Source organism: Lutra lutra, chromosome 1 (genome assembly GCF_902655055.1).
Source record: "Lutra lutra chromosome 1, mLutLut1.2, whole genome shotgun sequence".
Classification (NCBI taxonomy): domain Eukaryota; kingdom Metazoa; phylum Chordata; class Mammalia; order Carnivora; family Mustelidae; genus Lutra; species Lutra lutra.
Window position 1 is genome coordinate 167,355,951 of NC_062278.1, and position 27,152 is coordinate 167,383,102.

At 51.7% G+C, this 27,152-nt stretch overlaps 1 protein-coding gene across 6 annotated transcripts in view; it reads right to left on the reverse strand.

Moving 5' to 3' along the window:
• The window catches only part of GRIP2 (glutamate receptor interacting protein 2), a 90,933-nt gene that overhangs the window by 51,316 nt on the left and 12,465 nt on the right, over positions 1-27,152 (reverse strand). For 5 of the 6 annotated variants that reach the window (XR_007129853.1, XM_047743749.1, XM_047743764.1 and 2 more), the window contains exon 1: positions 2,964-3,033. The exons of the other annotated variant lie outside the window; for it this stretch is intronic. Coding sequence is in view for 4 of the 5 variants with exons in the window: in XM_047743749.1 (XP_047599705.1) it covers positions 2,964-3,018 (55 nt within the window). In the remaining variant the exon portion in view is untranslated. Of the gene's footprint in view, positions 1-2,963; positions 3,034-27,152 lie in introns of those variants that run through there. 6 annotated transcript variants of the gene reach the window in all.

Below are 27,152 nucleotides of genomic sequence, written 5' to 3' on the forward strand. Positions count from 1 at the left end.
CTCTGTATATCCTGCCTCCCTCACATCAACACACATCAAATTAAATCCCTCATTCTTTGAAACTGAACAGCCCATTTTATGCTCCCAGAGGCCCAAGCACGGCCCCAAAGGAAATCTCACTGATCTGATCTCCCAGAATTCTCCTGGGCGGGGGCTGTCATTCTGCCCAGGCTAGGAAGGAAGGCACAGTGCCTAGGAATATCTGTGTTCTCTGTGGGCACTGAAGTCCAGCACACGCACATCAGAGTCAGGCCAGCACTGTAGGCCCCTCCCCTTCCCAGGCCTCAGTTTCCTCACGGTCCAGATGTGGGCACACTGACACTACTGGGAGTGTCTAAGACCATGCAGGGGTGTGCTCCTATCCACATATCCGCAGTAGCTGTTTCCCCTCCTCTCTGACTGAAATCAGGGAAGCTGAGTCAGGACTGAACACCTCCTTCTCCCAACCCCAGCCTGGGTGGGGAGTACAGCTCCCAAGTTTGAGTAAAGCCTCGAATCCCAGTCGGAGGGACCCAGGAGGGGTCTCAGCTGGCCAGATGGCCCAAGGAACCCCTCTCAAGCAATCACAGGGAAAGGAACATAAGGGTCTTACCCAGAAAAAAATGGGAAACAGAAGGGCCTATTAGAAAATATGGGCTGGAAATGGGAAGCTATGTCCTCAGACATCCAAAACAATATTTTGGGCACCTGGGTGGCTCAGTCGGTTGAGTGTCAGACTCTTGGTTTCGGCTCAGTCATGATCTCAGGGTTCTGGGATTGAGCCCTATGTCAGGCTCTGCACTCAGGATGGAGTCTGCTAGAGACTCTTTCTCCCTCTCCCTCTGTCTCTCCCCACTGCTTTTGTGCTCTCTCTCTCTGAAATAAATAAATAAATCTTAAAAACAAAACAAAACAAAACAAAACAAAACACTATTTTGGAAATGAAGACCGAAGAAACACCTCCCCTTCCCCCAATCTCTTAAATCCTTCTCCCTTAAGCTTTTAAAATGGATGCAAAGTCTCACTGTAAGGACAAACAAGTTCCCTGTGCCGCCAACAGAGCCCCTCCCCTTTACCCTATAAAGAAGTGGAGATGCCAGACAGGAGCCGGGCACACGCCAGGACACGGTGTGGCCCCCCCCATCAGGGTATGCTCCCCTCTGTTTTGTTAGAGGTTCGCTAGTCCCAGACACCACCACCCTGGGGTCAGTGATGTGTACAGATGAGGAAACGGAGGTCCTGAGTGGGCCACACAGGAAGTAAGAACCGGGGTAGGATGTGAATCCAGGTCTGTTGGAGACAATACAATAGTTCCTCTCCACAGGCACAGAACCTGAGCCACAGAATTCAGCTGGCTAAATAATAATCCTGGGGAAGCTCAGATCTGGAGCAGCCCTTGATGTATCTGTCTATCCCTCCAGCCTGGGAGGATCCCACCAGGTTCTCAGCGTCTGTGGACCTCAAGAGGACAACGGCCTCAAAGCGGGAGGGGCTTATCCCCTGGAGGTGGTCCCAACACCAGAGTCCCTTGGAAGCCCCAAGACAAACTCTGTTCCTGATACTCCCTAAGTTCCGACTGCTCCATTGTGTAGAAGGGGCTTTCGAAGACCTCTAGGGTGTCAGACCACCAGGGCAGAGCCTAACATGCCTCTGTGGCCCCCTTGACCACTCCTGGGGCAGCTCCTCCTTACGCAGGCTCCTGAGTCTAGAAAATGCTCATGGCAGTTATGAGAGCCGGCTCGAGAGAGCCTCTGTATGTCACCTGTGTAGCCTTGGGAAAGTTACTTAACCTCCTTGTGCCTGTTTCCCCATCTGCACAATCACCAACTTTGCAGGGCTGCCGCGAGGACTTAATAAGTGAACGTACTGCCTGGCACACAGTGGCGCTGAATTAAAGTCAGTCACTGTTGTTCGTATGAACAGCATGATTATTCTTAGCTCTAGGCTGCAGCATAGAAGTGTGAACCCACCATCTCCCACCTCCCCTCCCTGTTGTAGATGGAGAGATTGCCGCCCACGGAAGCCATTGATGAAACATAGGGTCTTCCAGCCTGGGCAGCTTGACTCCCAGCTCCACGCTCCTCCTGCCCTGACTCCCACTCCAGCCTTTCCCCCATCCTGAGTCTCCTCCCAGGGCTGCCTGTCCAGGATGGGATCTTGAATACAAAGGGACTCCGCCTACACTTCATCTCACCCAGGGTCATGTCCTGCCTTTATCCATGACCCTCCTACCCTGAATGCCTGCACACAGCCAGCTGGTCCTAAACGCACACACAGAGCACCCCTGCCAGCCCAGCTTGACCAGGACAACTTCACGGCACAAACAGAGGGGAAAGGAGAGGCTATTAGGGACACGCCATGTGAGATGGGCGACGAAGGGTACTGTGGCACAGGAAGGCAGAGAGAGAGGGGGACACTCAGATGCAGAGAGGGACCATGACAGAGACAAAGAGGGAGAGGGACAGACAAGAGCAACACAGAGCAGGAGAGAAAGACAGGGAAAAACAGGCTGGGGCAGAGAGAACCAGATATGAGAGAGAGAACCAGACAAAGAGAGACAGAGAAAGAGACAGAGGCAGAGAGAAAGATGGAGAGACAGAGGGCAACAATCAGAAAACAATAGAGTCCATTAAATTAGATGAATGATTGGGGAAAAAAAAAAAGATGGACAGAGAGTTAGAGAGACTCAGGGAGACAAAGAGATGGTGTGGGGACGGAGAGCACAAAGCAGAGAGAGATTGAGAGATGTGGAAGGTGGCAGAGAGAGGCGACACACATACAGATTCAGTAAGAGCCCCAGAACTGAAGGGAAACCCAAACGGCACCAGAAGAGATGGGGCAGGAGGTAGAGACAGGGCAGGGAGGGAGGCCCCAGGTCCCCACGTGGAGGGTACCCAGCCTCTGCCTCCCAACCAGATCCAGGTCTAGCCACCCAGCCCCTGGGCAGGCAGCAGGGCTGCTCCATGCCCCACCCACCCCCGTACCTTTGGGACGCCGCCTCACCACGCCCAGCCGCCACTTGAGCGACACAGCCAGCATTGCCTCCTCAGGCCCTTGGGGCCCAGGGCCAGGGACGTGACCCGCCCAAGCCGGCTGCTCTCCAGGAGCCCAGCGCTCCTCTGTGCGCTCCTCTGTGCGCTTGCTTGTGAGCCGCCTGTGCTAACTGGCAGAGGCTGGGCGCTCCCAGCCTCCACCCTCCTGAGTTGCTAAAATAGATAATCCTCCCCAGAGCCAGCAGCGGTGGCATCGGCAGTGGCATCTGTGGCAGCAAGTCCTTTCTTCCAACCACAGCCCCAGCCTGGGGAGTGAAGCACCAGGATGTTCCAAACACTGCCACAAACCTTCCTGGGGCACTCACCTCCCCCCACCACGCCCCAGCCCACCCCACCCCCCACCCACCACAGCCTCTTCCTTTCTAGCACTCACCCTGTCCACCCCTTCTTCCACCCAAATCTGCCAATACCCGATCCTGCCCTCCCCAGGCTGTGCTGTTTGATGCCCCCAGGCCTTTGCATTTGCAAGGCCCTCCACCTGGGACACTTGTCCTGTCTGGCTTGGCTCCACTGGACTTCTCTGCCTGGGAATGTCTGCTCCGCCTTCAGAGATCCCTCCTTGCTGGAAGCCCTTGCCTGCTGGGTCTCGATAATGCTTTTCAGACCCCCGGAGGTTGTCCATCGCTCCCGAAACCTGGAGCTCCCAGAAACAAGGACAGGGTCCACTTGTCCCATATTCCCTACAGTCAGCACAGACATTTGCTGGGGTCATCAGTGTACAATGATGAGACTGAGGCTCAGCCTCTTCACTCCTTTAATCTCCAGTGACTCTTGTTGGAAACATGGGAGAAGGAGAAAATCCACCCAGCTGACTGCGTGGAGAGGACAGGAGGACTGGTGAGTGCTCCAGGCATTCAGCGAGAACTCTAAATGCATCTGGCATCCCTTCCTCTTACTGGACAGAAAAGTGCCAACCTACCAAACAGAGAGTGAGTGGAAGCCTCACAGAACACAAGTTTTTGGAGATGGGCACACCCGAGTTTGAATCCTGACTCCATGTGCCCCACGAAGCCTGTTTGCTCATCTAATGGGGCTAACAGTCCCTGTCTCTGATCTGGTGGGACCTTATGAAATCCTGTGCAAAGAGCACTTAGTTGAGTCTGGCACACAGTAGGTGCTTAATAAATAATAAGTAGCAGCTATTAATATTGTAATTATTCTGCATGGAGCCCAACCCCTGTGTGTGAGTACACAAGGCAAATCCATGGAGGAGATGGCCTGGCTGAAGTCGGACAAGGAAGTCAGGAATCCAGTGCTTTCCACAAACATTACAGTGCACCAGGGTGGTCCTAGGGTGGTCTGCATTTTCCAGATGAGGAAACTGAGACTGAGAGAGGTACAAGACAGCCCTGGGCTCACCCAGCAGGCAAGGGGCAAAGCAGGGTCTGAGACCAGACACCAGAATATGCCACCTCCACCTCCAGGCCATAACAAATCTCTTGTTCAACCCCTGCTGTGTGCCAGGCTCTGTGCGGAGCCCCCTGCCACCTCAGCCCAGGGAGTGAGGCTTCAGGCCCGAGTCATGCACACTGTTGAGCAGCGGAGCTGGGGTGGGAGCCCACATGGTCTGAGCCCAGAGCAAGAACTCTAGCCAAGAACAAGGCTGCTTCCCACCTGCATCCCTGTCTTTGGTGAGAAGGCAAATGGCCCCAGCAGTCTCTGGGACCAGTTGAGATGGACACAGGGAAAGGACAGCAATAAATAAGGATGTGCAGAGAGGTGGCACTGGGCCCCCAGGTGGTCTGGCCCAGGAGGGGTTCCAGTCCCCAGTATCTCCTGGAGGATGCTTAGCAAATGTCACACGCCCCACAGGGGAGGATGTCTCAGAGGCCAGATTCACACATGGATAAAAAGGTGGGTCGGCCCAGCTACAGGTCCCACTCTGCCCACCCCAAAGCCCCCTCACAGGCTGAAGGGCCCACAGCTGGAGCCTTGAGACGATCCCACGTGTCAGAGCATCTGTATGCAGTAGGTGCTCAATATGTATCTCCTTCCCCAGTGCAGGCCAACTTCTCCAGGTGGTGAGCTCTCTGACAGCTGGCCTCTGCACAGATCCCTGGAGGGGGTCGTTGTTGGACCTTCTGTTCCTCTTCCCTCCTGTTATCCCTGGGAAGCTGCTCCCCTCCCACGCTCAGTCTGGGTAGAACCTCCCCCCCAGCTCCAGGAAGAGTCCTTGACCCAGAGCTTGCTGACGGAAGCCTCCCATGTCGCCCACAGTGACTGGCTCAGGGATGAGCACATGACCCAAGTCAATCCAATGAGAGGCTATTCTGGGACTCGGGGGAAACTCCTTCCTCTGGGGGACGGAGGGCGGGAGTGCAGAGAAACGGTGTCAGTCGGGAGCCACTGGTGGTGGAGAAAGAGGAGAGGGAGGACTGAGGCTGTCCTCCTCAGGCGCCCTGATGAGGAGGTCCTCCTGGCACCTGGAACCCACCATACCTGAAGTCGGTAACATTCCTTTCCATCTGCTTTAGCCAATAAATTCCTTTCTGTGCTTGAGCCAGTTTGGGTTGGATTTTTGGTAACTTGGACCCAGAAGAGTTCTGGCTCATCCAGTGCCTTCCTCATCTCAGAGCCCCAGATTCCAGCACAAACCAGGGCTTCAGCAAGTGCACAATGAATGAATTAATGAATGATGAACAGAACACAGATGGACACGCTCCTCAAGTGGCCTTCAGCGGAAGCCTCTGGGCCCTGCACCTCAGACAAAGGAGGCCACAGCTGGATGATGAATTCCTAGCTGCCCCTGAGCGATCTGCCTGGCAGGCCCGGCCAGACAACAGAGTCAGCAGACAGGAATGGAGATGTGGGGTTCTGGTTTCCAGGCACACACCGCTCGTCTGTTATCTTGGCCACAGCCTGCCACGTGCCGCCCTTCCATGGTCCCTAGATTTTCACAGGGCTCCTTTTACAGAAATGGCAGCCCCAGGGAGAGGGTGGGAGAGCACAGGACCTCTTAAAGGAAATGTGACCAGGGGTGAACAGCAGCTCAGCCCAGAGGGAGAGCCAGGAGGCCTGAGTTCAGGTCCAGCCCACCCTAGACTACACTGTGGCCCTGGGCAAGTCTCTGCTGTCCTCTAGCCCCACCCTGGGTTATACTCCAGGACCCCTGCTGTGCTCACCCTACAGATGCCATCTTGTTTCCTCGTTCCCAAGGCCAAGAGAGGTTCCTCCTATGGCTGCCACTGAGCCAGCCAGGTTGGGATTCAAACACAGGGTCATCGGACTCCTCTCAAAAATGAGCTGACAAAACCCAAGGATGGGCTAAGAGAAGGACACCCATCACAGAGGGACGCAGATCCGCGCCGCTAGTCCTCAGATTCTGCTTTACCCATTCCTGCCTCAGCCTCACAAAGCCCCAGAAGCTGGGGTTGCTACCACCCCTCCCTGCTTCCAGAAACAAATTAGCATCTCATCAGACATGCCTTTAATCTTCTCAGGGCCAGCCCTTTCTTCCCTGTGGGCCAAGTGGTGACATTTCTGCCACCTAGCTCTGCAGATCTAAGTAAGACAGAGGCCCCCAGGTCCTGCATGCAGGGGAGGGGTGTGTGTGGTTGGGAGACCCATCTTCAACACTTCTCCAGGCTGGGGGAAGGAGAGGATGAGGGCCATCTATCCACACGTTCACTCGTTCAATGGACATCTATTAAGCACCTTCTGTGTGTCAGGCCCAGAGGTACAGCCATGAACAAAATCAAGGATATTCTAGTGAGGGAGGCAGAGAAGAAATGACCAATGTAATAATCAGGTAAATGCTGCAACACGTTAGAGCTGAAACATGCTAGAAATAAATAGAGAAGGGGGAGGAGTATCTGAGTAGAGAGGAGATGCTACTGATCATAAAGGGGTGGTCTCCCTAGAGCCCAGACTGTAGTCTCTAAACACCTTGTCCCACTAAAAGGGCCCCCAGGGCTCCTCAGAGAAGCAGCTGATTCCAGGACTGGGGCAGGAAAAGTGACAAGATGATCCTGAAACATCTTTGAACCACCAGGAAAGTAAGGAAATGCTCAAACCGACAGGGAAAGGTTGACAGGACACAGAAACCAGCTTGAGGGGCTCCCACTGGTCAACTCTGGGTCACTTTGAGCATCAGAAAAAATAACGACTACAAAACTGTAAAAATCCAAGTGCTTGTGATTCTCAGAAGGAAAAAACAATCTGGCCCTCTGGAGGTAGTGATGGCACCAGATCCTTATTCTATAAACAGAAAATGAAGGTAAAAAATGAAGCATTTATTCTGTCCTCTTGTATGAAGAGTATGGGGGGAACCTACTAAGGGAAAGTCATTCTTTGCAGAAAAACCACAGCAAATTAAGTGTAGAAGAAGTAAGAGAATTAGAAAACTACCTCTTTGCAGTCTGAAGGAGATAAAGGATTTAGCACTGACCATCAGTGGAAGGCTGAAAGAGATCCTATTACGGAAAGCCAAACAGACAGCCCTTGGACCCCTGGACCAATCTTAGCATCACCAAAAGTGGAACATTCTGGCATTATGTGCCTCCTGATAGGATGTGGAAGGAAGCCCACAGAACCATCCGTGACATATTCCTGCCTACAAAATTAGACCTGAATTAAATCCAGCTTTAGACTCAAATGCCAGCTGACAAGCGAGTACAGGGGACAGAAGAATGTATGAAATGACACCACGAGGCCTTTCTACACGACAAACAACCCGGTTTCCTCAAGTAATTAGGGTAAAAACAAAACAAAACAACTACAAGAACAATAACAACAACAACAAAAAAGTAGGTGGTGGGGCATGGAGGTGGTTGCTACAGATTAAGGGAGAATTAAGAAATCCATCAACCAAATACAATCCGGGGAGCTTAGCTGGACCCTGATCTGAATAAAGCAAGTGTGACAAGACATTCGGGAGCCGACGGGGGAAACTGCGCAAGGATGGAGTATCAGCTGATAGGGACCAATCCTGCTTCTCTGCTGGCTTGATCCCATTCTTGTAATTATATTTAGGGAAAAGTCTATCTGCTGAAGATACAGTTGGAACAAAAAAAGACTGAGATTGTGCCTTAAAAATGCCCCAGGGGTATTCCTGTGTTTTATGTGCCATTTACAAATGAAGTAAAATTGTCAATTATTTCAAATAAAATAAAAATAAATGGGGGGGCATAAAAGGGCTCATTGAGAAGGTGGCATTTGAAAAGTCTGAAAAGAAGGAGGGAGCCATGGAGGGGCTGCTCCTAGAGGGAGAGGGCAGAACAGGCCTGGAGTAAGAGGCGGGTGTGAGGGGTGGGAGAGGGGGTGGAATGCAGGGCCTCCTAAGGTCTCTGGCTTTCCTCTGAGGGAGGTGGGAGCCATTGCAGCATTTGGAGCAGAGGAGGGAGGAGGTCTAACTGTGATTTAGCACCATCCTCTGGCTGCTGGCGGGGGAGGGGAAAGGCGGGGAGACAGGGAGGAAACCGCTGCTGGAGGCCCAGGAGCAACAATGGCCACTGGACCAGGGTGGGGGGCGGGGGACATAAGCAGTGATGACATGGGCAGAACCCAGTTCCTCCTGAAGTCCAGCCCCCTTCCTCTGCCAAGGTTAAATGTTGGCAGAATGGCAGACAGACTTTTCTTTGGTCAGGAGCAAGAGCCTTGGGATCGAGAAAGCCTATGCTAGCTGAGATGCTGGCCCCTGCTCTCTGTGTGTCCCTTCCCCACTCTGGGCCTCAGTTTCCCCATTGGTAAAATGAGGATAATGATTAAGAACTCGGACAATCATCAATCTCTGTGGAGACAACAGAGGGGAGAATGTCCTACAAACTGGTAAGGGCTGGGCTTGTGTCACAAGAGGGAAACAGCCTTTACCGGGTGCCTAGCTCAGGTGCAGAGCTCAGGGTTCTATAGGCATCAAGCCTTACCCTACCACAGGTGACCCCTGGGGAGCTTAAAACAACTACGGCTGAATCAGAAACTTCGCGGGTATGAGGGTGGGGAATCACTGCTTCCTTGCTGCCCTGCAACAGATGGGGCACTGACGTTCAGAGAGGCAAAGTGACTGCTCCAGCGTCACACAGCCTCCAGGTGGCAGAGGAGAGATTTCCAACAGAGCCCAGCACCCCTTCCCTTCTCCAGACCCCCTCACTTTCACCAGACCCCCCTCCAAGGCCAAGAGCCAGAATGCAACCCCACAGGAGGCTCAAAGCTTGCCAGGGGAAGCGGTTCATCTGTCTGAGAGTTCTGAGACATCTCAGAGCCAAGACATAAAACGCCACCAAGCATTTTCGGCATGGGCCAGGGCGGCTGCCTGACAGGTGCACCAACAGGGCCACCTGCCAGGAAACAGGTGGCTTGCCTGTTAATATTCCTGGCTCTGCCTTCACAGCACAATAATTAGGAGCAAATGCTTGGGCAGGCACCATTAACGAGGCTGCAGATTAAGCCGTGGGGCACTAGGGCAGAGGTTACAGAAATGCCGCCATCTTGGCCCTATAGGGGGTCCTTGCGTCAGGCTGTGCCAGCACCAGCCACCCCTTCCCATCCTGATTCCTGGGCCTCACTCCCCACACCTGCCCACGCAGTCCTAGGGAGAGGATGGCCTGGTGGGGAGGTTTAGAGTCCGACAGCACTGGGTTCTAATCCTGCACTGCTTGGCCCGGGTGCTTGTGTGTCCAGAAAGGGGGTACACCTGGTGGGTGAGCCAGCTTCATGCAATAATGCAAATCCAAGGCCTGGGAGGGCTCTGTGTGCACAAGACCTATCTTCTAATTATGTGCCGGGCGTTTGCTTTCAGACCGCAGTTTCCTGTCTGAAAAATGGGGATAAAAATAACTAGCATTTATTAAGTATTACCCTGCGGTAGACACTGTTCCAGCTTTTGCACACAATAACTCCCTCTGTCACCCCATGAGGTGGGGACTGTGATCAGCCTCATGTTATGACTGCGAAGACCAAGGCGCATGGAGCGGGACAAAGGGCCCAGGTCACACAGCTCGGAGCCTGAACCCAGGCAGGCTGGCCCCAAGCCCACCCTCATAACCACTCTGTAGTTCTTTCTAAACACAGACGCCTCTGTTACGGTCTCCGGCGAGCCTGTGCGTGGGTGTGATTAAATACAGCAAATGTGGCGAAATGAGCACTGGGGGGCGCAGCACCGCCCACGGCCGGGCTCCAGCAAGCTTCCGGCAATGCTGGCCTGTGGGCCCCTCCACCTTGTTTCCAACCGCGTGGCTGTCCCTATGGGCCGAACAGCCGAGGTGCCTGGACTTAGAGGCCAATGGGACGGGACCCCTCCCTGACCCTCAGCTCCTCGGCTCTCCCTCTGTGGGGGCATCCAACTGGCGTATCGGGGGGTTGCCAAGGTTCATCTGCGTCAGATGTGGGATCTGGTATGACATCCACTCTCTTTCCTTGGCACCAGCCAGTGAAACACACACCTGGGAAACTGAGGCAAGAATCAAAGGAAGGGGGCAAAGACTGGGTCCATCCTTGGGGATACACGGTGCCACATGAGGGGCTCTTGTCTCCATTTGGCAGGTGAGGAAACTGAGGCCCAGAGTGGGGAAGGAACAACTTCAAGGTCACGGCCCCCACACAGAAGGGCCCTGTAACACTTAGCTGCTCTGGGCCTCATATCCTGGGCTATAAGTGGACAATATCATGGCAGTGCCCTGGGAGAGAGAGCAGGTAGGTATGAGGCCCGGGCAGGGAGTGATGTCCCCAGGGTCAGCAGGTGTGTGTCCCCCATCCTGGCGAAGAGAAGACTGGGTGTACACACGATGGGGGACCAGGGTTTGTCCCCCCCACCACCCCGACCTCATCCCCAGCACAACCCTTATCATGCCAGGCAGTTCCTGCTCCAAAGCCAGACCTCAAGCAGAGGGAGAGAAAGGAGGGGACCTGGGGGCACAATGGCTGGCTATCAGCAGCGACTATAGATGGAATGTTTGGGTCCTCCCAAAATTCCTATGTTGAAAACCTAAGGCCCAAGGAGATGGTATTAGGAGATGGAGCCTCTAGGCAGTGATTAGGTCAGGAGGGTGGAGCCCCCATGAATGGAATTAGTGTCCTTAAAAAAGAGTCCCCAGAAATTTCCTTCTCTGTGACTAGGGAAAGGTAGAGACCCCAGTCCTCAGCACCCCTCCCTGTTTTATTTATTTATTTATTTATTTTTGCCTTAGCATTTCTCATGTGACAAACCCCTTTCCCTTGTATTTATTTATTGTCTTTCTCTCCCACACCGGAGTGTCAGCTCCGTCACAGCAGAGACCACCTCCATCCTGGGCCCGGTCCCAGCACAGAGCAGGTGCTTGACAATGATTTGTTCAGTGAGGCATTCTCCTGCTCTTTGCTGGCTGTTGGGCCCGCCTGAGGCCAGCTGCACACTTTAGGATGGGAGACACGATTCATTCCTCTTGATGCCCCCTCCACGTGGGGCAGATATGTGCTCAAGGTCACACAGCAACAAGACAGGGCTGGGATTAGAACCCAGGACTTTTGGTTCCAAGTACGCTTTTGATCTGTTCCAGGACCCTGACAAAATATTTACAGGGAAGAAGGCGGCAGGCCCCCACAAGGAATCCTGACCACAAGTCATCTGAAGTCCTGGCCACCATGTGCGCTCCCGTGGAGTAAGGCCAATCCATCATGGCTAGATTAAACGATTTTATTAAGTGCCACGGCCTTCCCTGGGGACACTGCAGGCCTCTGGGCTGCTGTGTCACGTGGCATCCAAGGATCGAGAGACACCAAGAGTTTCAGGCTGATGCCACTCCAGAAAAAAGGAAAACCTGGGGTCAGAGTGGGATCACTATGCTTGTCAGGGGAAGGGGATCTTCTTGTCCCCAAACTAGGGTCTGCCTGGGGCTTGGGCAGCAGAGGCACTGAGAGAAAGATAATAATGATGACAGCAGTGACAGTCTGGTATACCATTTATTTCCAGACCCCACGCATTCAACTATACCCCATCATTCATTCACTCCCCAACCAAATAGTTTCTGAGCAGCTTTTGTGCTCCAGAAGAGAATAAAACGTTTAACACTTACATTCTACTAGCAGAGACAGACAATAAACAGAATATGCAACAGAATATACATTGAAATAAGCACAATGAAGAAAAATAAAGTGGGCTGGGAGAACTGTGTGGGGGGAGACTTCTTTGAGCAAGTCTTTAGACAAATGGAAAAACTGGGGGATCCAGCCCTGCAGAGCTCCAAGCCAGGCAGAAGATGCAGCCTGAGCAAAGGCCCTGAGGCAGGAATATGCCTGGCGTATTTGAAGACGATCAAGGAAGCCATTGTGGCTGGAGCTGAGTGAGTAGATGTCTCAGAGAACATCAAGGGGCTCACAGGGGCAGAGGACAGAGGACCAGGCTGCATGCAGTGAGGACCTGGGCTTTCCCTCTAAGGGAGGTGGGAACTATGGGAGGATGTCGAGCAGAGGGCTATGATCCGACTCAGGTTTTAACAGGATCCCTCTGGCTGCTGGGGAAGAATAGATGGTGGGTGGTGAGGACAGAGGCAGGGAAACCAGTAAGGAGGCCACTGCAACCATAGAGGGAAGAGATGCTGGGGCTTGGGCTGGGGTTGGGGGGCGGTGAGATGTGGGGAACCCAAGGTATGTTTTATTTTTTTTAATTTTTAAAATGTTTAAATTTTTTTTTATTTTTTTAAGACCAGAGTATTTTTAAAGAAAACGGCTAACTCATTACAAACACACATAATCCTGTGAGCCAGGAGACGTACATCCTCTTTACAGGAAAGTAAACCAAGGCTCAGAGAGGTTAAGTCCCTCGCCCAGTGTCATGCAGTGAGGAAGTGTCAGAGCTGGGATTATAACTCAGTCCTCTGGCTCCAAAGACTGTGCTTTTTCCATCATGACTGTGACGAGTCTCCTCAGGGCCCACGGCTGACTCACACGGCAAGAGGTCCCAGGTCTGAGATCAGAAGAGAAGCATCCCTATTTCATCACTAGCTCCCAGGTCCACTGCAAAGCACAGTTGGGAAGAGGATCAGAGGGATATTTATGCGGGAGGGAGGGAGAGAGGGGGGAGATCAGACAGGTGAGTGAGAGAAGAGGCAGCCTGGGATATATCTCCAGCTCCCCAGGTCTGTTTGTGAAGGACAAGGGGAGCACAGCATGGGACATCTAGGGAGTAATCCTGAAACACCTCCCAAGGAGAGGCAGGGTACAATCAGATGACCTGGGTTCCCATCCCAACTCTGCCTTCACTAGCTGTGGGACCTGCAGCCTATCTCTAAGTCTCTCTGTGCCTCAGCGCCTCACCTACTAAATGGGGCTGCTGTGGGGGAAACACATGTGAAGTGCTCAGACAGCAAAGAGGCCCGAGGATCCCAGGCAGGGGACACAAAAGAGCCTCCTCACCCCACTGCGGGCTGTCCCCACTGCTGCCTCCTTTGGAGCTTTGCCTCACACCTTTTTCCATCCTTTAAAGTGACTCAGGCCCATCCCCCTGCCACTAATTCAGGAGTGACAGCCATGACCGGGTCGTGCCTGCTTGCCCAGGATTATGACTTCTGGAGAAGAAAAAGATGAATGCCTCTTCTGAAACGAGGAGATTGACTAAATGACATAGGTGAAGGTCAGATTCTTAGAATCATCCTGTGCCAGAGAGAGCTCCTGGTCCAAACTGCACTCCACCCATTTTACACAAGGAAGATTGAGGCCTAGGAGGAAGGGGATGTTTCCTGAGCCACCAAACTCCCAGAGACACAGGGACCCAGGCAGGGTGATGGTGGTGGCTGAAGGACACACAGGGCCCTGTGGGGCCACGCATTCACCGCCTAGTTGCGTGATCAGGGAAGATCCAGGGGTCTTGGGGGAGAGGCCTTGAGACACCCTGAGGGAGGAGGGCTTGGGGAAGCAGCTGTTCCCAGATCAATGTGGAAATACTTCATCATTTTCATACCCAGCCATACTCCAGCAAGGCCTGGGGGGCTTCCTCTCCCCCTTCCTCCTCCTCCATGTGTGGAGTTCCTTCCTAGAATCTGGCTCCAAGATGCAACCTTTATATGCATAGTCCCTCCAGATCCTCACAACCACCCTGTGAGGTTGGAGGAAGGCAGTATTAAGGAAATGACCCTCAGTCCCAGAGAAGCGACCTGTACAAGGTCCATAGCCGGTAAGCAGCAGAGCCGAAGGCTGAGCCCAGGACTGCCTGACAGCAAAGCCTGACCTCTTGCTGCTCTAGCCTTTACGTTAGGGCCTCCCTCTCCAGAGCACTGCCTCCCAGGGCTCTCTGCCTCTAGCCTGCTCCACCAGGCGCTGGTGGCCAGGCTCTTCCTCTACACGTTTGGGGAGCAAAATCAGCCCTGCCTAACAAGTGGCTCCAGATGTCCCCTCAGGGAGCAGACGTGTTTGGGGACATCCCCTGCAGGGAGCATGTGATGGCAGCAGCGGGGGGCGGGGAGGTGGCTGGCTGAAAAAGTCAGAGGGTGTGGGGGCCACCCCTGGGGTACAAAGAAATGCTGGCATTGCGGGGGGGGGGGGGGGGGGTCCTGAGCTGCTTGGGTCCTGGATTAGGGAGTGTGAGGCAATTACAGCCTCAGCCATATGAAGAGGAGAGCTGCACAACGTGGCAACCTGTGGACCTGCGCCTTTCTGGAACCGTTTTTCAATGGACAGCAATAGGTAAGCTCAAACTCAGAATAAACGGTTAGCAGTGGGTACAGCAATTTGACTTTGCTACAGCATCCAAGCATCCGGCCCTTGGACTTGGCTTCTGTTTCTCATGCCTCTGTCATTTTATTTCATTTTGCAGTATTGCCAGTGTAGTTTCCACACGTATCATTCTCCAAGAGACTGAAACTAAACAGAAAATACTGGCCTCACACCAGAAAGTCTGAGAAGCCCTGCTTTAGAGGAGCTAACTGGTGACTGGAAGCTGTACCTGGCCCGATACGCAGGTCAATGTAAAATAAAGCTGGAACGCACCTGGGTGGCTCAGTGGGTTCAAGCCTCTGCCTTCAGCTCGGGTCATGATCTCAGGGTCCTGGGATCAAGCCCCACGTCAGGCTCTCTGCTCAGCAGGGAGCCTGCTCCCCTTCCTCTCTCTCTGCCTGCCTCTCTGCCTACTGTGATCTCTGTCTGTCCAATAAATAAATAAAATCTTTAAAAAACAAAAAACAAAAAAAAGCTCGAATGTAAAAGCTGAGCTTCCAAAAGGACACTACATTTTTATGTAAGCGGAAGTCACTTTTTTTAGGGGACGGTTTCTCGGCCTCCAGCACTACTGACATTCTGGACTTTGGAAAATACTTTGCTGCGGGGGATATTTGGCAGCACCCCTGTACTCTGCCACTAGATGCCAGTAGGTCCCCTCCCCAGTGGTGACAACCAAAAGTGTCTCCATTTGCCTCTAGGGGGCGAAATCACTCCCAGTTGAGAACTGCTGGCTTCGATGGTCTGTGTGTGTATGTGTGTGTGTGTGGGTGTGTTATCCCTTGCCCACCTTTCTCACTCACATGGCCAGACATCTGTAGTTTGCAAACTCTGGTGTCACTCATTACTCTTTAGGGGTGCCTGCTGGATCTCCCCTCCCTAAAGCTGGCCCACAGAAGGGGCAAAGCTATCACTGAGGATGAGTCTAAGGAGGTTGCCATGGGAACCAGGGCTCTCAGAGCTGCAGTCCATGCAGGGGTGAAGCTGCCTTCAATGCCTCCTACCCACCCCCCCACCTCCAACTCCCAGAGCACCAGGAGCAGTAGATAAGATCAGCAGGTGGACAGAAACCACAGTGGCCAGTCAGAAGAAAGGGGCTCAGTGCCTGAGGGAGAACCTCAAGTCAACAGAGTTGGTGAGGAGGAGGGTGGTACAGAAGCTCCAAATAGGAGACACCAGGGGCTACTGAGCTTGTTCAAACCACAGGTGTTTGCACCCCAGTGCTGGGAGGATGCTGATTCAGAATGACCTGGCAGGGCCTCAGGGTCTGGATTTTTTCTTATCTTAAGATTTATTTATTTGACAGACAGTGAGACAACAGGAGAGGGAACACAAGCAGGGGGAGTGGGAGAGGGAGAAGCAGGCTTCCCGCTGAGCAGGGAGCCCAATGCAGGACTTGACCCCAGGACCCTAGAATCACGACTTGAGCCAAAGGCAGACGCCTAACAACTAAGCCACCCAAGTGCCCAGGGTCAGACTCTTTGCTCAGTGGGGAGCCTGCTTCCCCCTCTCTCTCTGCCTGCTTTTCTGCCTACTTGTGATCTCCTTCTCTCTGTCAAATAAATAAATAAAGCCTTTTAAAAAAAATCTTTAAAAGGGGGGGGGGCACCTGGGTGGCTGAGTGGGTTAAAGCCTCTGCCTTCAGCTCAGGTCATGACCCCAGGGTCCTGGAATCGAGCCCCGCATCAGGCTCTCAGCTCGGCAGGGAGACTGCTTCCTTCTCTCTCTCTGCCTACCTCTCTGCCTACTTGTGATCTCTGTCTGTCAAATAAATAAATAAAATGTTTAAAAAAAAACTTAGGAAAAAAAAAAACACATGTCTATGCTATGGTCCAGCAACTGCACTTGAAGGTATGTACCCAACAGGAACAGTACACATGGTTACCAAAAGATACGTTCCAGAATATCCACAGCAGCATTCCCCCTAAGAGTCAAAATTGGAAACAACCTGGAAGTCCATCCACAGTAGAAGAGATGAATTAAGATGGTGGCATATTCCTGAAATGGAATACCACATAGCAGTGGAAAAGGATAAACTGTCACTACACACAACACAATGGATGGGACTCAAAAACTTGACATTGAGTGACAAAAGCTGGACAGAAAAGGGTACACACTATAAGAGTTCATTTACATTAAGTTCAAGAACAGATGAAAACCAACTTCATTGTGTAGTGATAGATACAAGGTGGTAACACCATAAAGACAACCAAGAGAAGGATCAAGGAGTCAAGATGGTCCCTCTGGGTAGAGGAGGGAAGAGGACACAATTTGAGATGAACCCAAGGGGAACATTCTATTTCTTAACCAGGGGAGCTAAAGGGTGTTCACTTTTCATCATTCATTATAGTATACCTCCAGGTTATACCCACATGTATATTTAATGATTTTAAATAAAAGGGGGGGAAAGGGTGTCTCTGTCACTCCCAGCAATGTTGAACCTCCAGGCTCAGTTGAGGCCTCGGAATGAGCATCTTAAACATGCCCCCATTTCCACTCCCAGGAGATTCTGATTTCCAAGGCTCTGGGGCCACAGGAGCTTAGCACACATTGGACTAAGGAGCCCAGATAGCCAGCCCCCAACTGACGCAGGTCCTGCGTCTCAAGGGAAACTGGGAGGGAGGGTGAGTTGGAGTTCCTGGGTCCCTGAATTCCCATCGCAGCAGGGAGGGAGGCTCACTGTGCCCACCCTGGATGCCAGGCCAGGCCGACAGCCCCTTAAGGAAAACGAAAAGGATCGGAGGAAGCAATTAAGGGTCTGTCATCAGGGAGGCAGATGGCATCTGCTCAAGCATCTGCTAAGACTGTTCGGTCTCCCCAGAGCCCAGGCGGGGGAAACGGGACTGGGGAGCCATCAGGACCACCCTGTGTGTGACAAGCCATAGAAGACAGGGAGCTGTGTGGACGTCATATCTCTTATTGTCCAGGACAGGCTGGCACAGTATCTTGAACCCACGGGTCATCATGGGATTGAGGGTGCTACCCCCCAGCAGCCCCTGACTTGCATAACAGGGAGCTCTGAGAGGCTTTCCTGAAGGAAAGATGCTTGGGAAGAGGTCTGCAGGATGAGCGGGAGTTAACCAGGCAAGGTTAAAAGAGCAGCATGGGCAAGGGTCCTGAGGCAGGACAAAGACTGAACAGCCCTGAGGGCTCCCACATAGCAGGTTTTCCAGCACTAACTCAGTTTATCCTCAGATGACACGGGTGCTATTATTCCCATTTTACAGATGAAGAAACCGAGCTTCAGAGAGGTTAAGTAACCTGTACAGGGTCACACAGCTCCTAAGTAGCAGAGATGGGATGTGAACCCACTGCACTACACTGCCTCTCATTCAGCTTGTTTCCCCCCAAGGAAGGAAAGGAAGCCAGTGTGGCTGGAGCCCAGAGAGCGCAAGGGAGACCCGTGAGGGAAGAAGCAGAGGGCCAGCAGCATCAGGCCACCCAGGAGGATGATGAACTTGGTCCTGGAGCCACAGAAGGTAGGGGGAAGTCGTATCATTAGATAGGCCTTTTAAAGATGCTATCCGGCCTGGGTGAGGAGTCGAGCAATACAGGACTACCAAAAAAAACACCCCCTCAGTTACTCAGCTTTTAGGGAGCACCTCAAGCACCACGATATTCTGTGAGGTCCATTTTGACTCCCCAGTTGATGGCAAGGACATCTCAAATATAAGCACAAGAGCTCTACTGACTTTGATGAACGAGAGAAAGCACTTTCTGGCATGTGCCCCAAAGACCCCACTTAAACCACGGATGGCTTCCCTGCAAAGGACCGCCAAATCACTTCCATGTTGTTCCGTGGCCATTTTTGCTTTATTGAGGTCGATTTCATTGAGATCAAGTCCTTCCTAATTAAAATTTGTAATGAAGAGTTCACTGATCAATCACTTTCTTCGCACACCACACGTGCTACCAACTGGGGACAACCGCCACCAGGGATGTCCCGTTCCAGCCCGGACTCCTGTCAACCCCAATTCTCTTGAGTCAGATTTTCGCAGAGCTTCTGTCGGCATGGAGATTTGCTTCTCCTGTCAATTTTTAGGTCAATAACTATTCTTACTGTGCACAGTTTTATCCGATGTCAGTTTTATTTTGTGTTGATTATTTCTACCAGCGATGCTCATGACAGATTGGATCAGAGACAAATGGTTTGTGTTTCTTTCTTAGGAAATCCATGAAAAATTGAAACATGTTTGTGAGCAGAAAAATAAAAGACGACTAAACATAGCGAGATCCAGGGCGCCTGGTGGCTCAGTTGGTTAAGCAACTGCCTTCAGCTCAGGTCATGATCCCGGAGTCCTGGGATGGAGTCCCACATCGGGCTCTCAGCTCCACAGGGACTCTGCTTCTCCCTCTGACCTTCTCCCCTCTCATGCTCTCTCTCACTGTCTCTCAAATAGATAAATAAAATCTTAAAAAAAAAAAAAGATAGCGAGATACAGAGACAGGCTGACAGGGAGAGATAGAAAAACACAGAGACAGAGACAAAGAGAGATACGGGTGGGGAGGAAGGAGCTCCGTGAACTCCCAACCACTCAGGAGTCAAAGGTCAATGTCCAAACTGGTGGGTCCTGCCTCCTCTCCAATGGAAGTCTGGACGTTCCCACCTCCTGGCCCAGAAGCCAATTCCCTTCTTGACATTCAGCTGGGGGGTTTGCTCATTCCATTACTCAGGAAAGCTTTACCAAAATAAGGAAAACAAAAAAAAAAAGTCAGTCAGATTGTGTCCCGGGAGATAGTGCCTCTGGACAGATACTGACCAGCTACCACCACCCCAAGCCCCAGTTAGACCAGTTCCAGCCCTCAGCCTAGAACCAGGGAAATCCCAGTGAAAGGAGAACAGCCGACGTGGCAGAGGGAGCGTGGGCACTGGGGCCGGGCAGGCTGGGTTCAAGTTCTAGCTCTGTCAGTTTCTCCACATCAGATCTCAGCTGCCTCATCTGAGAACTGGGGGAAAACAGCCAGCTTGCAAGGGTGCGTGTGAGGCTGGGGCTCCACGTGAGAAGCACCTAACAGGTCCTGTGCCCCAATGGCATCTGTGGCCCCCACGCCACTGGGCTGGCTAAGGATGGCGCTCTCGCTCTCAGCGCTAACTACCTGCAAAAGAGCAATGGCCCTATCCTCACCCCGGGACCTGTGGGGTGAAGAGGATCTGAGCTTGGGGGGGTCCCACCCCCTCTTCAGGCTCACCTTCAGGCTGGGGAGCAGCCCTTCTGCAGGGTAGGCTGGACCCTGTGCTGGTTTTGACTGCTCTTCTCTTGCCTGCTGTCTCTAGTCCATCACCAGTGGTTGCTTGTTTGAGGCTAGGTGTTAAAAAAGCCTCTGAGGCTGAGTCAGCAGGAGAGAGCGCGGCAATCAATTAGCAATTTCCACCTTGGCCTTGGGCTGGAGAGCCTGACTTTTTGTTTTCTTCATCTTTAGTTGGTGCAAAGACCCAGAGCACTAATGACTGGGTTCGAGATTCAGCTACACCACTGCATGCTGGTGACCTTGGACAAATCCGGTTAACTCCTTGAGCCTCAGTCTTTCACTGGAGAAATAGGGAGAATATTGTGATTCATCTCACAGGACTGTTGTGAGGATTAAGTGAAATGGTAGGTATTTGTAGGTAGTAATAAAATTTTATGAATGAATGAAGTTTCTTCCATTCTTCCTTATTAGGTGAGTCAATAGTGAAGTAAAAGAGCTCCGGACTGGATTGTTTTTTGTACTAGGTGACCCAGGCCAGCTGCTTTCCCTGACTCTCGATTTATTTTCCTTATCCATAAAATGGGCCTGTTTCTTACAAAATGTTGAACATATATTTAGCATGCAAACGCAGTGTCCCACTCCTGGGGAATTATCCCAGAGAAATGGAAATGTGTTCATGTAAACACTTGCATGTGGGTGTTCGCAGCAGCTTTACTCACAGGGGCCCCCAACTAGAATCCACCCAAATGCCCAGGAACAAGAGACCAGATAAAGACACTGAGCTGTACCCACTCCCTGGATACACTCAGCAGGAAAAAGAACAAGGTGCTGACACAGGCAACAGCCTGATCAATCTTAAAACACGTTGAATGTGCTGAACTTGGCAGAGACAAAAACCAAATGCTGCATGAGTCCATTTATAAGAAACTCCAAAAAAGACAAATCTAAGAAAAATGGACAAAAAGCAGATGAGTAGTTGCCTGGGTCTGGCAGGAACAGAGGGTGGCAGGAACTATTTGAGAAGGGCACAGGAGAACTCTGGGGGGTGATGGGAATGTTCTAATGATACATGGCTTGTGGCAGTGGTTACACGGGTGTATATCTCTGTCAAAAACAGATCAGACTCTACACTGAAAATGCACGCATTTTATTGTGCAAAAGTTATACCTTGATAGTTTTTTGGGCTGCGGGGGGGAGGGTGCTGTTTGTTTGTTTAATGCTCCCGAGAGCATTGAAAACTTCCCAGAGCTGGTCTGGGATAAGATCTCACACAGCAATGGACATGCAGGAACTCTATCAGACTGGAGAGTACTTTACAAGTGGTTATTTCTATGGGTGCTACCAAAATTGTGGTTATTTCTATGGGTGGTACCAAAAACAAGAGCCCAGCAATGCACCTTCCATTGGAATTCCTTCCTCCACGAACATAAGAATGTCATGGTTCTGGAGCCAGGCTGACCGGGACTGGAAACTCAGCCTCCCCCCTTCCATAACCCACTATGCAACCTGGGGCAAAGGAGTGGTTTCTCTTCCAGAGTCTCAGCTTCCAGAATATTCCTCTGATTCAAAGTCAGCAAAACTCCCAGCTCTGGGCTGCAATTGGCCCTCATCAAATGCGGACTTCTCCAGAATCCCACTGATGGGGAGACCAGTGCCAAACCCAATAGCCTGGAAACCTTGCAGGACAGAGGCTTGTTCTGGCCACCCCTGAGCTCCACCTCCTAGAGAAGATGCTGAGCCAACACTCTATGATAGTGAGTGAAAACCACACCGGTCCTGGTGGCCCCAGTGGTTCTCCTCCCCTCTCCCAGTGCTGAGGCCATGTGGCCTCTCCTGTCCTTCCCTGAGTGGTTCTCCCAGCCTTAGCTGGGAAGGGGACAAACACACTTTTATATTATCCTATAATACTTAAATACACACTTTTGTTGCTCTGTGATTATTCATTTTACCTGCCAAGTTGGTTAGGCTACGGGACCCAGTTGTTTTGTCAAATACCACTCTAGAAGTTGCTGTGAAGGTATTTTTGTAGGTATGATTTATACTAATGATCAGTTGACTTTGGGTGAAACAGATTATTCTCCATGTTGTGGGTGGGCATCATCTGATCAGTTGAAGGTCTTAAGAGCAAAGACAGAGGTTCCCCCAAGAAGAAAGAGAATTCTGCCTCAAGACTTCAGAATGGAAACCCTACTTGAGTTTCTGGCCTACCTAAGCTGCACTACAGATTCCTGTCTGCCAGTGTGACAATCACATGAACCAATTCTTTAAAATAAAATCTCTTTCACTAGATAGATACATAAAGATATAGATCTCCTACTAGTTCTGTTTCTCTAAAGAACCCTGACTGATAAACTCTGAGTCCACTTTCCTCATCCAAGTGAATGGAGGTGCCCATTGTGGACATCAGGTTTTTTACCCATCTAAAATCCAGGCGTCCTTCTTCCAGTAACAACACCCTGATTTTGCTCTGGGTGGGGAGAAGCCCTCCTCCACCCTCGGTCCATATACTTCATGGGGCTGACCTTGCTTCTGAGGTGGGTATAGCCAGGTTTAGTCAATCAGAGCAGTCCATCCTCTAAGCCACAGTGACTGGCTAAGGAACAGAATACGTGACCCAATACTGTCCAATGGGACATAGCCCCTGGACTTTAGTTGGAGCTCTCTGTGCATTCTTTCCCCATCAGAATGTAAAATGATGGGATGCCTGGGTGGCTCAGTCAGTTAACTGGCTGCCTTCTGCTCAGGTCATGATCCCAGGGTGCTGGGATCGAGTCATGCATTGGGTTCTTTGCTCAGCAGGGAGCCTGCTTCTCTCTCTGCCTCGCCTGACACTCTGCCTGCTTGTGCTCCTTCTCTCTCTCTCTGGCAAATAAATAATAAAATCTTTAAAAAAAAAAAAAAGGGGAATGTAAAATGACAGGAGTCTAGAGCAAAGCCAGCAGAACAGAGAAAGAGAGGCAAGGAATGGAAAGATCAAGCCCTGAGGTCATCCTTTGAGCCCCTGGATTCAACTCTCCCTGAAGTTGATGTGAGAATTTAAGGTTTCTCCCTGGCTTGGGCCTGTTGGGATTGGGTTTCTGAACTTTAAAACCTGGTACCACCTCCTGCAGCAGGCTTGAACAAGGGACTGGCTTCTGTTTTGGACACTGGTGTGCAAGCTTAGAAGCAAAGTTGATGAGCAGGGCAACAGAGGAAAGGCTGTGAAGGGGAGGGAGAAAGAGTGGGAGAAGGGACCGAGCACCAGGGCTGCCAGGGCACAGGCTGGAAGAGAGAAGAAAGGATGGTCGGGTGAATGTGACGTCATGTTGCTCTATGGGGTGTCATGTAAGCTGCTCCTTGTCCCTCCAGGGAATCTTTAGTAAAGTGACATTTACACTCCCACTCTCAGTGCATGAAAGTCCTGCTATTCCACCTCCACACGAACACTCAGTATTGTCAGTCTTTTTAATGTCAGCCCTTCTGGTGGGTATCTCCCTGTGGTTTTAATTTCCATTTCCCTTTGTGAAATGCTGTTGAGTACCTTTTCATATGTTTGCTGGTCATTGGGATCTCCTTTGTATAACACCTATTCAAGTCTCTTGTCCAATTTGCTATTGGGTTGTCTGGGTTTTTTATTGATTTATAGGAGCTCTTTATATATTTAGGATATGAACCCTTTGCTGATAAGACATATATGCTAAATCTGGCTACAGGTTGGACACAGAGACCATAGGGTACTCATGAGACTTAGGTTTATCTGGGATGGGTCTAAAAGAGATCTTTGGACAAGTCATGAAGCTTTTCCAGCTTGGATGCTATAGGAATCTCTGACCCTCACATCTAGATTACATGGAGTATTCAAGCACAGGCCGGGGACAGCAAAGAAGCAGGAAGGAAGTGGGAAGGAGGATGACGGAGCAGCCAACAAGGATTTGCCATACACCAAGACCTGTGCCAGATACGTCACTTGCTTCATCTCACTCCTCCTGCTGTCCTGGCCTTCCCGGAACATGCCAGACTTGTCTGCATCTCAGGGCCATTGCATGTGCCATCCCCTCTGCCTGTGCAGTTCTTTGCAGAGCTGCCTCCTTCATTTCATTCAAGTGCATGCTCAAATGTCACCTCCCCAGAGAAGGCTTCCCTGAGCACTGCAACTGAGAAAGCATCTCCACCATCTCTGTGACCCGTCTCTGTGTCACTGATTTTCTTCCAATGGGACCGTTGTTAGAGCGCACGTCTACCTGCTGACATGGTGCTTTGCTGAACCGCACGTAGAATATAAGATCTGTCAGGACAACGTACTAGTCTGTCTTGTTCATACTATATCCCCAGGGCCCGAGGCAGTGCCTGGCACCTAGCAGTGGCTCAGTAAACATTTGTCAAATGAATGAATGAATGAGCCTCACAACAACCCCAACAGGTAAACATCAACACTTTTCCATTTCAGATGAGACTCAGAGAAGTGAGGTAACTTGGCCACGGTCTCCAAAAACGTGGCAGAGCAGGAGTGGAACCTGGTGCTTCTCACTGCACGGAAGGCTGGCCCTGCCCTCCTGCCCCACTCTAGGTTTTCCTGCAGCTCTGGGGGTATGGTAGTTCCATGAATCGAAAGTCTGTCTTAGAACCAGATTCCCTGGCCACCAGATGAGCCGGGTCGGAGGCTCTGGGGAGAACGGAGTGCGGAAGGGATGGTGTGGAGGCTGGGACCCTTGCCAAGGTGCCAGTATACAAACCGGAAAAACGAGGCCCCCCACCATGGTTAACCCATCTTCAGAGATGTCCTGAGAGTCCCCAAGTCCAAACACCCCCACAGAACAGGAACCCTTTTGACAGCAGCCTTGATGGGGAGCTCACTACCTCCTGGGACAGTCCAGTCCAGTCCAGTCTTGCCTAGCTTCAAGGGAAGACAAAGATCTTAGGGCCTGGCTGGCAGGTCTAAAGGGGGAAGCCCAGCACCTCCAGAACAGGGAACTCAGTGTTGCTGGATCTGTGACAAGAAATTAGGTTAAAGAAGGAATCATCAGCTCATGAACCCGCTCACCAGACTCAACACACACACAGAGCCTGCTTCAGAGCTACACAGCCGACTGTCACTGCCTGCCTGGATCCAGGTGGAACAGTACAAGGGCAATATTTTATTTATGTGTTGTGCATATTTATTAAGGAGAGGTAAATAAATTAGCGCCCTGCCATCTGCAACCACCAGCCTATGCTAAGTTTCTTCCCTCCTCTGCCACCTCGGGAGGGGCCATACCAGCAAAGCCCTGGTCCTGGCAAAAAAATGGGCTCCTTTCTCAGAATGATTTTCTCCAGGGTTGGAGCAGCCCTGGAATTACAATTTTTCTGAGAAAATGGACACAGGGTACTACTGTAGGCCATTTCCCAATAGCTGATCTCCACACCCCCCCCCTGACCCCAGCAAGCCCAGGAGGTGGGCATATTTTCATCCTCGTTTTATAGATGAAGACAAGAAAACTCAGAGACATTAGGTCACTTGCCTAGGGTCACACAGCAAGTGAGTGGAGAGGCTGAGCTCAAGCCAGGGAGCCCCAAAGAGTTCCACAGTGTGCAGGGAAGAAAGGCCAGAGCAGGAGGTGACTACGTTCCCAGCTCTGGAGACAGCTGCCCTAGGACCCACGCTGGTCCCTTCACTTTCCTGACCTTTCTCTGTCGGATGGGAAAGTAAAACACAATAGGACGAACAGAAAGTAAAACACAGGGCTGTGTGGAGGATCAAATTGCCACCCAACCTGAGGGGCCTTCGTGCCTACCATGGAAGCTCCAGACTCCCCTGCTGAGGGGGCTCAGACAGACCCTACCCCTGCCCCAGTCTGCCATGTGACTCTGGGAACACCAAGGAACTCTCAGAGCCTTGGTCTTCTCCTCCGTAAAATGGAAAAACCAGTGGGCAGGGAAGGGTGCAGGCTGTGAGGAAGAGGATCTCACGGGTGTGGAAAGGCTTGTAAAATGCAGGTCTGGTGGAAGGCAGGCAGTGGGCTAGGGTCAGGGACCATGGGGGAAGAAGGAACCCAGAATGCCAAATGGTGCTACAAAGCCCAGAGAGGGGCTGTGACTTGCCCAGGGTCACAGCAGTCATGGCCCTCATAAGCCTCAGACCATCCGTCTCCCACATCACGGAGACGGAGCCCAGAGCACTGAGCCCTGCACCTCCCAAGCTCAGCCTAGATCTGAATCTTTTATGAAGCATCATAAATCTCCCGGAATCGCTCCTGCCCAAGCCCACAAGCCCTGCCTCACTGCCTCTGCCTCCCTGCAGGGACTTTTCATTAAATTAAGTGCAGAATCCGACACAATTGCTTTTGATTTTCCCTGAGGGGCTACTGGCCACCTCCCTCCAGGGAGCCTATGGGACCAGAGCTGCTGTAGGGTGCTCGCACACTCCCCCATACAAACATCATAGAGATTTCTATTTTTTTTTTAATTTATTTATTTGTCAGAGAGAGAGAGGGAGAGAGAGCAAGCACAGGCAGACAGAATGGCAGGCAGAGGCAGAGGGAGAAGCAGGCTCCCTGCCGAGCAAGGAGCCCGATGCGGGACTCGATCCCAGGACGCCAGGATCATGACCCAAGCCGAAGGCAGCTGCTCAACCAACTGAGCCACCCAGGCATCCCATCATAGAGATTTCTAGATAAAATATTATTTTTTAAGCTGATTTTCTATCTTCAGAGCTGACATTAGTAAGCCCCTACTAGGTGCTGGCAAAACCTCCAAATAGCCCCAGGAGGCAGAATCAGCCCATGTCACACAGAAGGATAGTTCAGAGCAGACACGGGCCCATCAGACCCCCAAATCTGGGGCCGAGTGTGGTGTGGGGGACTGGTGATGTGTGGAGCCAGCCTGTCCTAGGGCCGCTGTCAGAGGGAACAGGTGGGAGCCCCAGAAAGGAGACAGGTTGCCAGGCAGCAGCTCCCAGGGCATTCTAGAACAATTTTGACTTTCTTCATAAGGGGAAGCAGCAGTAAGAGCAGCTAGTTCAACCAGGCACCTACCGTGTGCCAGGCACTGCAAAGGCTTCCCATGACTCTCAAGAGACCCAAACACCTCCCCTCCACGTGCCAGACCTGCTGGCCTCACCCCATTCCGCTCTCCCACTGCAATGCCGCCACACCAGCCTCCAGCCCTCAAACATGCAGAGCGTGCCCAGGGCCTTTGCCCTCACTGTTGCCTCCACCTGGAATCTTCTTCTCCCAGCTCCTCCCTTAACTGGTCCCAACACAGCTTATCTCCTCCAGAAGGCCCTCCCTGACCACCCATCACCCTCTTTCATCTCAGTCCCTCTTCTTGTCATAGGGGTAGCTCTTTTCCCCAGGG